The 11,780-nt window shown below is 42.9% G+C and overlaps 1 protein-coding gene across 1 annotated transcript; it reads right to left on the bottom strand.

Annotated features, from left to right (window-relative positions):
* Positions 1-189: 189 nt before the first annotated feature.
* On the bottom strand, positions 190-4,892 carry LOC129849663 (mucin-2-like; the record flags this gene model as incomplete). The annotated part of the gene is made up of 8 exons (XM_055916475.1): positions 4,793-4,892; positions 4,146-4,419; positions 3,622-3,736; positions 3,250-3,340; positions 2,648-2,787; positions 1,510-1,726; positions 1,168-1,293; positions 190-304 (listed from the first exon to the last, which is right to left on the bottom strand). Coding segments are annotated over exons 1-8 (1,154 nt in total), but the record flags the coding sequence as incomplete, so codon positions are not given.
* Positions 4,893-11,780: the final 6,888 nt, after the last annotated feature.

The following is an 11,780-nucleotide window of genomic DNA, read 5'->3' as shown; positions in this document are numbered from 1 at the left end:
AAGTCATTTACAGGACGACTGATCATGGTGACAGACACTGAATCACAGACACAAAATAAATGATGAAGTCATTTACAGGATAAACCAGATACATGAACCCTCTGTTAAGACTTCTGTCTTAACTTAACTTGTTATTTTAACTGTACAGTGCTTTACATTGAGCACTTTAAGTCTAAACCTTTGACTCACCATTCCTCACGGTCCTGTCTGAATACTTCTCCAGAGTTGTAAACTTTGTCGTGTTTGCACTGACACTGGTCCTGAGTGACACACCCCCGCTTTGAGATGTCATCAAACACAGTCCCTACAGAGTGGTGAAAACAGACATGTCATGAATATCACCACAGGCCTTACAGAGTGGTGAAAACAGACATGTCATGAATATCACCACAGGCCCTACAGAGTGGTGAAAACATATATGTCATGAATATCACCACAGTCCCTACAGAGTGGTGAAAACAAACATGTCATGAACGTCACCACAGTCCCTACAGAGTGGTGAAAACATACAACGTGTCATGAACGTCACCACAGTCCCTACAGAGTGGTGAAAACATACAACATGTCGTGAACGTCACCACAGTCCCTACAGAGTGGTGAAAACATACAACGTGTCGTGAACGTCACAGAATGAGATACAGTGAGTTATGAGATACAGTAATGAGATACAGTGAGTCTAACGCAATTTGTGGTATAATGGAACGAACTGTATAATAACGAAATCTGTACAAATACACTTTATAAATTATATGTATTATTACTAAATGTAAACCAAATGTGTATTATGACTAAATATATAATATCATCACTGTTATACTGATACATTGAGGTGTGTTGTAGTTCTCTATCATCACTGTTATACTGATACATTGAGGTGTGTTGTAGTTCTCTATCATCACTGTTATAATGATACATTGAGGTGTGTTGTAGTTCTCTATCATCACTGTTATACTGATACATTGAGGTGTGTTGTAGTTCTCTATCATCACTGTTATACTGATACATTGAGGTGAGTTGTAGTTCTCTATCATCACTGGTATACTGATGCATTGAGGTGTGTTGTAGTTCTGTATCATCACTGTTATACTGATGCATTGAGGTGAGTTGTAGTTCTCTATCATCACTGTTATACTGATGCATTGAGGTGTGTTCTGGTTAAAGGCTGACCGTGAGGGCAGAAGCAGCCGTCCATCAGGTGTTCTTCACACAGGGAGCTGGTGTCTGAGTGCGTACAGGTATCCATGCAGGGAGAGCCACTCTCCAGATACACCATGTTGAACGGACACTGCTTGTCTAAGAAAACAAAGAAAATAAATTATAGTGCATTTTATTATTATATGTTAATATGTATATATATGTATTTATATTTTTAGACATTTGTGTGATCTGAAGCTGACTATGGACAATAAATAGTTATTTTTTTGCATGTGACTTTTTGATCTACACCGCTACTGTAATCCAGTAAATGTTTTGCTGAACACCCAGACAGTTATTGAGATGTCCCATTACCACAGAAGGTTGTTGTTCTCCAGTGGGGTGGCTGTCCCCCGGCGTGGGAGCACTGTCTGGAGTACTCTGCCAGGGTGCTGCAGACACAGAAGCTATCAGAAGTGTTGCTGCAGCCACACAGGTCCTGAACACAGGCCTGGATGTAGGGCTCAGGGTTCACGACCGCACCACAGGAGCTCCACAACGCCGAGCGCAGGAGCTGGTCACACTGGGCATGCTGAGGAGGAGGAGGAGGAGGAGGAGGAGGAGGAGGAAGAGGTGAAGGAGGAGAAGGTATAGGTGAATGAGGAGGGAGAGGAGGAGGAGGAGGTTGGAAGAGGTGGAGGAGGAGAGAGAGGAGGAGGAAGTGGAGGGAGAAGAGGAGGAAGTTGAGGGAGAGAAGGAGGAGGGGAAGGAAGAGGAGGAGGAGGAAGAGGTGAATGAGGAGAAGGTATAGGTGAATGAGGAGGAGGAGGAGGAAGAGGAGGAAGAGGTGAATGAGGGGAAGGTATAGGTGAATGAGGAGGGAGAGGAGGAGGGGGTGGAGGAGGGTGAGGAGGAGGAGGTGGAAGAAGGGAAGGAGATGGAGGAGGAAGTGGAGGGAGAGAAGGAGGACGAGAGAGGCAGAGGAAGTGGAGGGAGAGAAGGGGGAGGAGGAGGAGTGGGAGAGAAGGAAGAGAAGGAGGAGGAGGTAGAGGTGGAAGAGGAGGAAGTGGAGGGAGAGAAGGAAAAGGGGGAGGAGGAGGAGTGGTAGAGGAGGAAGAGGAGGAGGAGGAGTTAGAGGTGGAAGAGGAGGGAGAGGAGGAAGAGGGGGCGGAGGTGGTGGAGGGAGAGGTGGAGGAGGTGGAGGGAGAGAAGGAGTGGGAGAGGAGGGGGAGGAGGAGGAGGTAGAGGTGGAAAGGAAGTGGAGGGAGAAGAGGAGTGAAAGAGAAGGAGTGGGAGAGGAGGAGGCAGAGGAGAGGACGCATAAGAGGTTTTAAGGAGGAAGAGGGGGAAGAGAAGGAGGAGGAGGTTGTAAGTTGCAATACGAATAATATTATGCCATATTTGAACTTTATTCGTTCCATATGGCAGTCAAATAAATCAATAGAATGAAGTGAAGTACATGGAAATACTGTAGTCTATTTGTCAGGCTGAACAGACTGGAGGTAGAACTTACAAACTCCTTGCATGTGTCCTCTTTAGGCTGAACGTCTGCAGGTTCATCTTCCTCTTCCTCTTCATAGGGATCTTCACAGTCCTCGTTGGGCCTGTGGACCTTCTGCCTGTTTCCAAACTCAATGGGGCTCACTTTACGACCTGCACGGAAATAAAACAATGTCATCCTTCATCAATAAGTGATTAGAAACGCATATAAATGTGTATAAATGTATATTAATGACCTTACAACCTATGTGAAATTACACTGATGCTACTAGATATAAGAATATATAACTGTCACTTAGAATATATAAATAAATAGCATGTTAATAATAGCAACTAAATAAGTCATTATATATATTTAGATAAATGCTTAGAAATTTGTTATAACTGACTATACATGTAATAAATGATAATATTAGCCACTTGGAAAATATTGATTACACGTAACACGCATAAGCCATTAGAAATACTTGTACATATTAATATAAATGATTGATTAATATAAATGATTATAAGTGTGTTATAAATGACTATACATGTTATAATCCTCATGAATTGTAATTATTGTAATTATAATCCTCATGAATTGTAACCCTAATAATTCTTAGAAATGCTCACCATCATGAATAAATTCACTGTGGACTGGAAGGCCATTGAAGTCTCCACAGAGACCACAGGTACGGTTGGTATACTCCATGTCCAGCTCCACCTAATGCAAACAGTGATGGGTCAACTATTCTCTAAGGTAGACTCAGAGAAATGCCGTTGCCACGAGCAGCAGCGCAGATATTGAGATGAGATACAAGACTTCAACTCTCACACAGTCACACACGTGGTATCTGTGTATCTGCACGGGTTCGTTTGACACTGTTCACTGTTTAATGACAGCAGTCAATTTCAGTGAACTTATTGATTCTTACAAAGCAAATAAATAAATACACTTCTGTATGCATTCTTCTAAGTAATGTTTTGATTCTTATAAAAGCTTACCATGACGGCATCTTCTCCATTCCACATGACAACCAGGCCAACCTTGGAGTAAAGTTTGGTGTAAACTGCATTCCTCTCCAGTTGGACTCCTCCATTGTAGTACGGCAGAGTTACACTGGGAATAAGGATGAAGAACATAATTAATAATAGAGATCACATAGAAATGTACCAATGTGTCAAGTAACAACAAAGAGACACAAAATACAGTTAAATCCTTTGAATTCAAAATGGAATCCCTGGAAATATGTCAGAGTACTGTCTCAGATGGGAATAGGTAACAGCATAATATAAATCCATTACTTTTTGCAGAGAGGAAATGGTATATATATATATATATATATATATATATAGATAGATAGATAGATAGATAGATAGATAGATAGATACAGTATATCAACACTTTATTTATTTATGACAGTCTAATTGATTTTTCCATGGCTCGCTTGAAAGAGGATGTAAATCTCACTGTAACATCCCTGATGAATTAGAGGACACATAACACAAAACATTTGTGGAAAACTTACATTTCTCCATTGACCGCGACCTGAGTCTTGGTCAGATGGAAGACCAGGTCGTTGATAGTGACCACTACGTGTTTGACCGTAGGGTTCCCCTCGGTCTCAGTAGCCTCGTTCCTCTTCAGGTGCACAGAGAACTCCTGGTAGGACTCAGAGTGGCAGTCTGAGACCAGGTTGTATTCACACGTCCCTGGGAACTGGTACACGTCTCCATCGAAGGTCTTGAAGTGCTCTCTGCCCCAGGTGCTGCAGATGCTGTTCACATGGTTGGACTGGCGAGCTATGGAGACGAAAACAGAAAAAGTTACCCACTTTAAATTTATGGAATCAGAAAGAGCCACAATTTATAACTTTGCTGTAAATTGTAAATAATGCAGCATTTATTTCAAAAGATCCAATTGTAGTGGATTGTGAATGAAGATATTAAAAAATATGACACTCTTAGACAGACTGCACTCAGATTAGCTCCAAGCAAAATTGTTCATAATAACAAAATGTGTCTGTTCCTGACTGATAGTTGCCTCGAAATAGATAGCAACTTAATCTAACGCCATCTCTATACAGTATCTATTTCTATGTTTGACTGTTTGTCTTTTTCTGCATAGATCAAAATAAATCACTGCTATTTCCAAAATGATCCTGTATCGTCTTACCTTTCTTGGCTTTCACCTGGACGGCGCTCGTTAGTGGCAGAGCGAGAACACACAACCACAGAGTTGTCCACCCCATAGTTAGTGTCCAGGTGAAGTGGGCTTCAGGTAAAAGTGTAGAGTGCTGCTTGACAGCCTCCTTTATAATGGCATTGTTTAATCTGTCTGTCAGTTCACACCCATCAGAAGGAGGATGTCAGACATCTTTATTGAGACATGGTAAACATGTCTATTGACAGGGCCAGATTAACGACTGGGCAATCAGATAACATAAGAACACGGCATAAGTCATTGCAAAATTTGAAGAATTGCAGGAAATTAGCTTTAAAACCGCAACATTTTGTCTTCGTTGCCAAGAGGGAGGGGGAGGGGGTTCTCTAAACTGTTATTGTACAGTGTCTCAGATTTGTGTTTATTCCAGCCCTGTCTAAGAAAATTCAACCACTTTCAGAAATCCCCTTTACTATCTATTATTTCCTTTATGCTGAATGTAAATGTTAAAAAACGAAATAAGCAATGTTTTTAACTTTGGACTTACAATAAATACTATATATTCATAATGGAGACAGTGTCGTGCCTCCTTCAATGATGCATCGTTTGATTATTTAACGTATAGCACCTCTTATAAAACAAGGTGATGTCCAGAACCTAAAAGTGTTGTTCAGCGGTCACCATAGGAGATCCCTTTGAAGAACCATTTTATGTTCCCGTGGTCCCGTGTGGCTCAGTTGGTAGAGCATGGCGCTTGCAACGCCAGGGTTGTGGGTTCAATTCCCACGGGGGGACCAGGGTTCAATTCCCACGGGGGGACCAGGATGAATATGTATGTACTTTCCAATTTGTAAGTCGCTCTGGATAAGAGCGTCTGCTAAATGACTTAAATGTAAATGTAAATGTAAATGTTCCAGGTAGAAGAACCATTTTAGGTTCCACAGGGGGTTCTACATGGAACCCAAAAGGGTTCTCCTATGGGGACAGCCAAAGGCCCCATAGGACTTTCAAGGGAAAGGGGGATACCTAGTCATTCAAGTGAAATGTGTCTTCTGTATTTAACCCAACCCCTCTGAAACAGAGAGGTGCGGGGGGCTGCCATAACAAACATCCACATCTTCAGCTCCCGGGGAACTGTGGGTTAAATGCCTTGTTCATGGTCAGAACGACAGATTTTTACCTTGTCAACTCGGGGATTCGTTGCTGGCCCAACGCTCAAACCACTAGGCTACTCCAGTTGTTTGAGCATGAAACAATATTGAAAAAGCAACGATATTGTGTGAATATGGACATTATATGGAGTAAATAGCCTAATACACATTATAAGGTTGACCCTTTTTACATTGTCCTATTCAACAACAATGCTGGATGTGTAACCAGGCCGACCCTGTACGGCTCAGCTTCACTTGACTCATTTGGGCCCTACAGTAAGAGTTGTTTAATCGACCACCAATCAAACAAGCTAAGCGTCAGTATAGAGACAGAGTAGAGTCGCAATTCAACGGCTCATCTCAGCTTCACTTGACTCATTTGGGCCCTACAGTTTGAATCCCACTTAAGAGTTGTTATAGCAACCACCAAAAATACTTCCTACTGTGTTTTCTTACATATCCTCCTGATTGAACCTCAATCAAGTATATCTCAGCATCAGTATCACTATTTACATGATCAATATGGATTAATACCTCAGATTAGAGTCATGATCACTTTATTACATCCTCATAATCGTAAACGCCTCGTACTTCCTGTAATCTAAGGTGAATGTGTCAACATTACACAGGTTAAGAGCACTTCAACCGTTCAGTTTAAACTGTGTAGTGATGCATGTACCAGTATGCTTGAGGCCTGGATGACGCCAGTGACAGAACGTGGCTGAGTCCTGAATGACACCCTAGTCCCTATTTAGTACACTACTTTTGACCAGGCCCCATAGGCCTCTAGTTAAAAGTAGTGTACTATATAGGTAAAAGAGATCCATTTGGGATGTAGCCAGTGTCTGTCCCCCAGCAGCAGCAGCAGCAGCAGCTCAGTAGAAGGGTTCTATCAGGGATAGAGTCATCTAGACATGGTTCAGGGTTGTGTCACCTTCTATCTACCATCTGTCTCTCTTGAAGGAGGATCAACCGAGGTCATTAACAGTGCTACATCCTGGTCCTGCCCGTGTTCTGAAGACTTTCAGACCCTTTACAGCCTGGGTGTCAGTCGGTTTCTGCTATCTTGTCAACTCCTTGTCATTCAAGGGCACGCCAAACATAAACGTTTCATAAGACACAATATACAGGGCATTCGGGAAAGTATTCAGACCCCTTGACTTTTTCACATTTTGTTACGTTACAGCCTTATTCTGAGATGTATTAAATCGTTTTTTCTCCCTTTCAATCTACACACAATACCCCATAATGACATCACAATACCCCATAATGACATCACAATACCCCATAATGACAAAGAAAAACAGGTTTTAGAAATGTTTGCAAATTTAGTGTTGTGTAGAATGGTCTGTAATGTAGGTACAGTGCTTTGATAAAGAATGAATACACCCCTGATCAAGTGTAAACAGAGTTCACTCTCATGACAGCCACGTTGTATTCCTTCTCTTCCATTCGCTTGTGGACTTCAATGGACAACACATCAGCTGGACATTTTCATGCGGAAAAAAACTTTCCAACCCAGACCGATACACACAGCCTACATCGTTGTCACCATTTTAGCTAAAGTAATGTAATAGTCAGCGTAGCTAATATAACTAACATGATAGTAAACAGGCTACAATCATGCAGTAATGTTAGTGTACAGTCAATAAGCAGTTACACCGGCGGGCCCTGGTGCAATATTTTAGTAATACCAAAAGCCTCCTAGGTTTTGTATTGAAGTCAACGTAACCAGAGGAGGTTGGAAGCTAGTTGACCTCCGGCTACACCATGGTGTTACCCTACAGAGTGTTGTTGAGGCTACTGTAGACCTTCACTGCAAAACAATGTGTTTTAATCAGTTATTTGGTGACGTGAATATATTCAGTATAGTTTTATCTAAAAAGGATAACTTTTTTAATGTTTTACATTTTACATTTTTCTGAAATTCACTGAGGAGGATGGTCCTCCCCTTCCTCCTCTGATGAGCCTCAACTGAGTCAATGGTAGGTATGGATGCTGTACAGTTGACATGGAGGGTAAGGTCGATGGCAGGTATGGATGCTGTACAGTTTACATGGAGAGTAAGGTCAATGGTAGGTATGGGTTCTGTACAGTTGACATGGAGGGTAAGGTCAATGGTAGGTATGGATGCTGTACAGTTGACATGGAGGGTAAGGTCAATGGTAGGTATGGATGCTGTACAGTTGACATGGAGGGTAAGGTCAATGGTAGGTATGGATGCTGTACAGTTGACATGGAGGGTAATGGTCAATAGCAGGTATGGATGCTGTACAGTTGACATGGAGGGTAAAGGTCAATAGCAGGTATGGATGCTGTACAGTTGACATGGAGGGTAAGGTCGATGGTAGGTATGGATGCTGTACAGTTGACATGGAGGGTAAGGTCGATGGTAGGTATGGATGCTGTACAGTTGACATGGAGGATAAGGTCAATGGCAGGTATGGATGCTGTACAGTTTACATGGAGAGTAAGGTCAATGGTAGGTATGGGTTCTGTACAGTTGACATGGAGGGTAAGGTCAATGGTAGGTATGGATGCTGTACAGTTGACATGGAGGGTAAGGTCAATGGTAGGTATGGATGCTGTACAGTTGACATGGAGGGTAAGGTCAATGGTAGGTATGGATGCTGTACAGTTGACATGGAGGGTAATGGTCAATAGCAGGTATGGATGCTGTACAGTTGACATGGAGGGTAAAGGTCAATAGCAGGTATGGATGCTGTACAGTTGACATGGAGGGTAAGGTCGATGGTAGGTATGGATGCTGTACAGTTGACATGGAGGGTAAGGTCGATGGTAGGTATGGATGCTGTACAGTTGACATGGAGGATAAGGTCAATAGCAGGTATGGATGCTGTACAGGCTGACATTTGGACGTTTCAACTAAAAAAATACTCTTTGTCACATGACTAAAGACATTGAAACACCATGCTTGTAGAGACAGAAAGTAACAATAGCCTATAATTAATGGGTTAGACTGTACTGGGCTCTCACCATCGTCGTTATTATCATTATTCATTGAATATCAGCAGACATTGAATATCCCTTTGAACATGGTGAAGCTATTAATTACACTTTTGATGGTGCATCATTACACCCAGTCACTACAGAGTGACAGATGTCTTTTCTCACTCAGTTCCAGAGAGGAAGGAACCACTCAGGGATTTCCACCATGAGGCCGATGGTGAATTTAAACAGTTAAAGTTTAATGGCTGTGATACGAGAAACTGACGATGGATCAACAACATTGTAGTTATTCCACAATACTAAGCTAATTGACAGAGTGACAAAAGGAAGCCTGTAGAGAATACAAATATTCCAAAACATCCTGTTTGCAACAAAACATTAAAGTAATACTGCAAAAAATGTGGCAAAGCAATTCACTTTTGTCCTGAACACAAAGTGTTGTGTTTGAGCTAAATACAATAATCAAATCAAATCAACATTTATTGGTCACATACACGTGATTAGCAGATGTTACTGCTGGTGTAGCGAAATGCTTGTGCTTCTAGCTCCGACAGTGCAGTAATGTCTAACAAGTAACATCTAACAAATTACACAACGTGTACCCAATACACACAAATCTAAGAAGTAATGAATCAAGACTATATACATATGGACAAGCGATGTCAGAGCGGAACGGACTAAGATACTGTAGAAAAGTATAGAAAACAGTTATACACAAACTCAGCAAAAAAAGAAACGTCCTCTCTCTGTCAACTGTAATTATTTTCAGCAAACTTAACATGTGTAAATATTTGTATGAACATAACAAGATTCAACAACTGAGACATAAACTGAACAAGTTCCACAGACATGTGACTAACAGAAATTGAATAATGTGTCCCTGAACAAAGGGGGGGGGGGGGGGGGTCTAAATCAAAAGTAACAGTCAGTATCTGGTGTGACCCCCAGCTGCATTAAGTACTGCAGTGCATCTCCTCCTCATGGACTGCACCAGATTTGCCAGTTCTTGCTATGAGATGTTACCCCACTCTTCCACCAAGGCACCTGCAAGTATCCCAGACATTACTGGGGAATGACCCTAGCCCTCACCCTCCTATCCAACAGGTTCCAGACATGCTCAATGGGATTGAGATCCGGGCTCTTCGATGGCCATGGCAGAACACTGACATTACTGTCTTGCAGGAAATCACGCACAGAATGAGCAGTATGGCTGGTGGCATTGTCATGCTGGAGGGTCATGTCAGGATGAGCCTGCAGGAAGGGTACCACATGAGGGAGGAGGATGTCTTCCCTGTAACGCACAGCATTGAGATTGCCTGCAATGACAACAAGCTCAGTCCAATGATGCTGTGACACACCGCCCCAGACCATGACGGACCCTCCACCTCCAAATCGATCCCGCTCCAGAGTACAGGCCTCGGTGTAACGCTCATTCTTTCGACGATAAGTGCAAATCCGACCATCACCTCTGGTGAGACAGAAAACCGCGACTCGTCAGTGAAGAGCACTTTCTGCCTATCCTGTCTGGTCCAGCGACGGTGGGTTTGTGCCAATAGGCAACATTGTTGCCGGTGATGTCTGGTGAGGACCTGCCTTACAACAGGCCTACAAGCCATCAGTCCAGCCTCTCTCCGCCTATTGCGGACAGTCTGAGCACTGATGGAGGGATTGTGTGTTCCTGAGGTAACTCGGGCAGTTGTTGTTGCCATCCTGTACCTGTCCCGCAGGTGTGACGTTCGGATGTACCGATCCTGTGCAGGTGTTGTTACACGTGGTCTGCCACTGCGAAGACGATCAGCTGTCTGTCCTGTCTCCCTGTAGCGCTGTCTTAGGCATCTCACAGTACGGACATTGCAATTTATTGCGCTGGCAATATCTGCAGTCCTCAAGCCTCCTAGCAGCATGCCTAAGGCATGTACACTCAGATGAGCAGGGACCCTGGGCATCTTTCTTTTGGCGTTTTTCAGAGTCAGCAGAAAGGCCTCTTTAGTGTCCTAAGTTTTCATAACGGTGATCTTAATTGCCTACCATCTGTAAGCTGTTAGTGTCTTAACGACCGTTCCACATGTGCATGTTCATTAATTGTTCATGGTTCATTGAACAAGCATAGGAAACAGTGTTTAAATCCTTTACAATGAAGATCTGTGAAGTTATTTTGATTTTTACGAATGATCTTTGAAAGACAGGGTCCTGAAAAAGGAACGTTTCTTTTATGGCTGAGTTTATGAGATGAGTAATGCCAGATATGTAAACATTATTAAGTGACTAGTGTTCCATTCCTTAAAGTGGCCAGTGATTCCTAGTCTATGCCTATAGGCAGCAGCCTCTAATGGCTGTTTAACAGTGTGATGGCCTTGAGATAAAAGCTGTTTTTCAGTTTCTCGGTCCCAGCTTTGATGCGCCTGTACTGACCTTTCCTTCTGGATGATAGCGGGGTGAACAAGCAGTGGCTCGGGTGGTTGATGTCCTTGATCTTTTTGGCCTTCCTGTGACATCGGGTGCTGTAGGTGTCCTGGAGGGTGGGTAGTTTGCCCACGGTAATGTGTTGGGTAGAATGCACCACCCTTTGGAGAGCCTTGCGGTTGCCGGCGGTGCAGTTTCCATACCAGGCGGTGATACAGCCCGACAGGATGCTTTCAATTGTGCTTCTGTAAAAATGTGTGAGGGTTTTAGGTGACAAGCTAAATTTCTTTTGCCTCCTGAGGTTGAAGTGACCCTGTTGTGCCTTCTTCACCACACTGTCTGTGTGGGTGGTCCATTTCAGTTTATCAGTGATGTGTAAATAGTAAATAGTGAATAGTAAAATAGTAAATGTAATGTGTACACCAAGGAACTTGAAGCTTTCCACCTTCTCCACTGCAGTCCCGTCGATGTAGATA

This window comes from Salvelinus fontinalis, unplaced genomic scaffold (genome assembly GCF_029448725.1).
Source record: "Salvelinus fontinalis isolate EN_2023a unplaced genomic scaffold, ASM2944872v1 scaffold_1606, whole genome shotgun sequence".
NCBI lineage: Eukaryota > Metazoa > Chordata > Actinopteri > Salmoniformes > Salmonidae > Salvelinus > Salvelinus fontinalis.
This window is presented reverse-complemented; position numbering and strand designations above follow the sequence as displayed.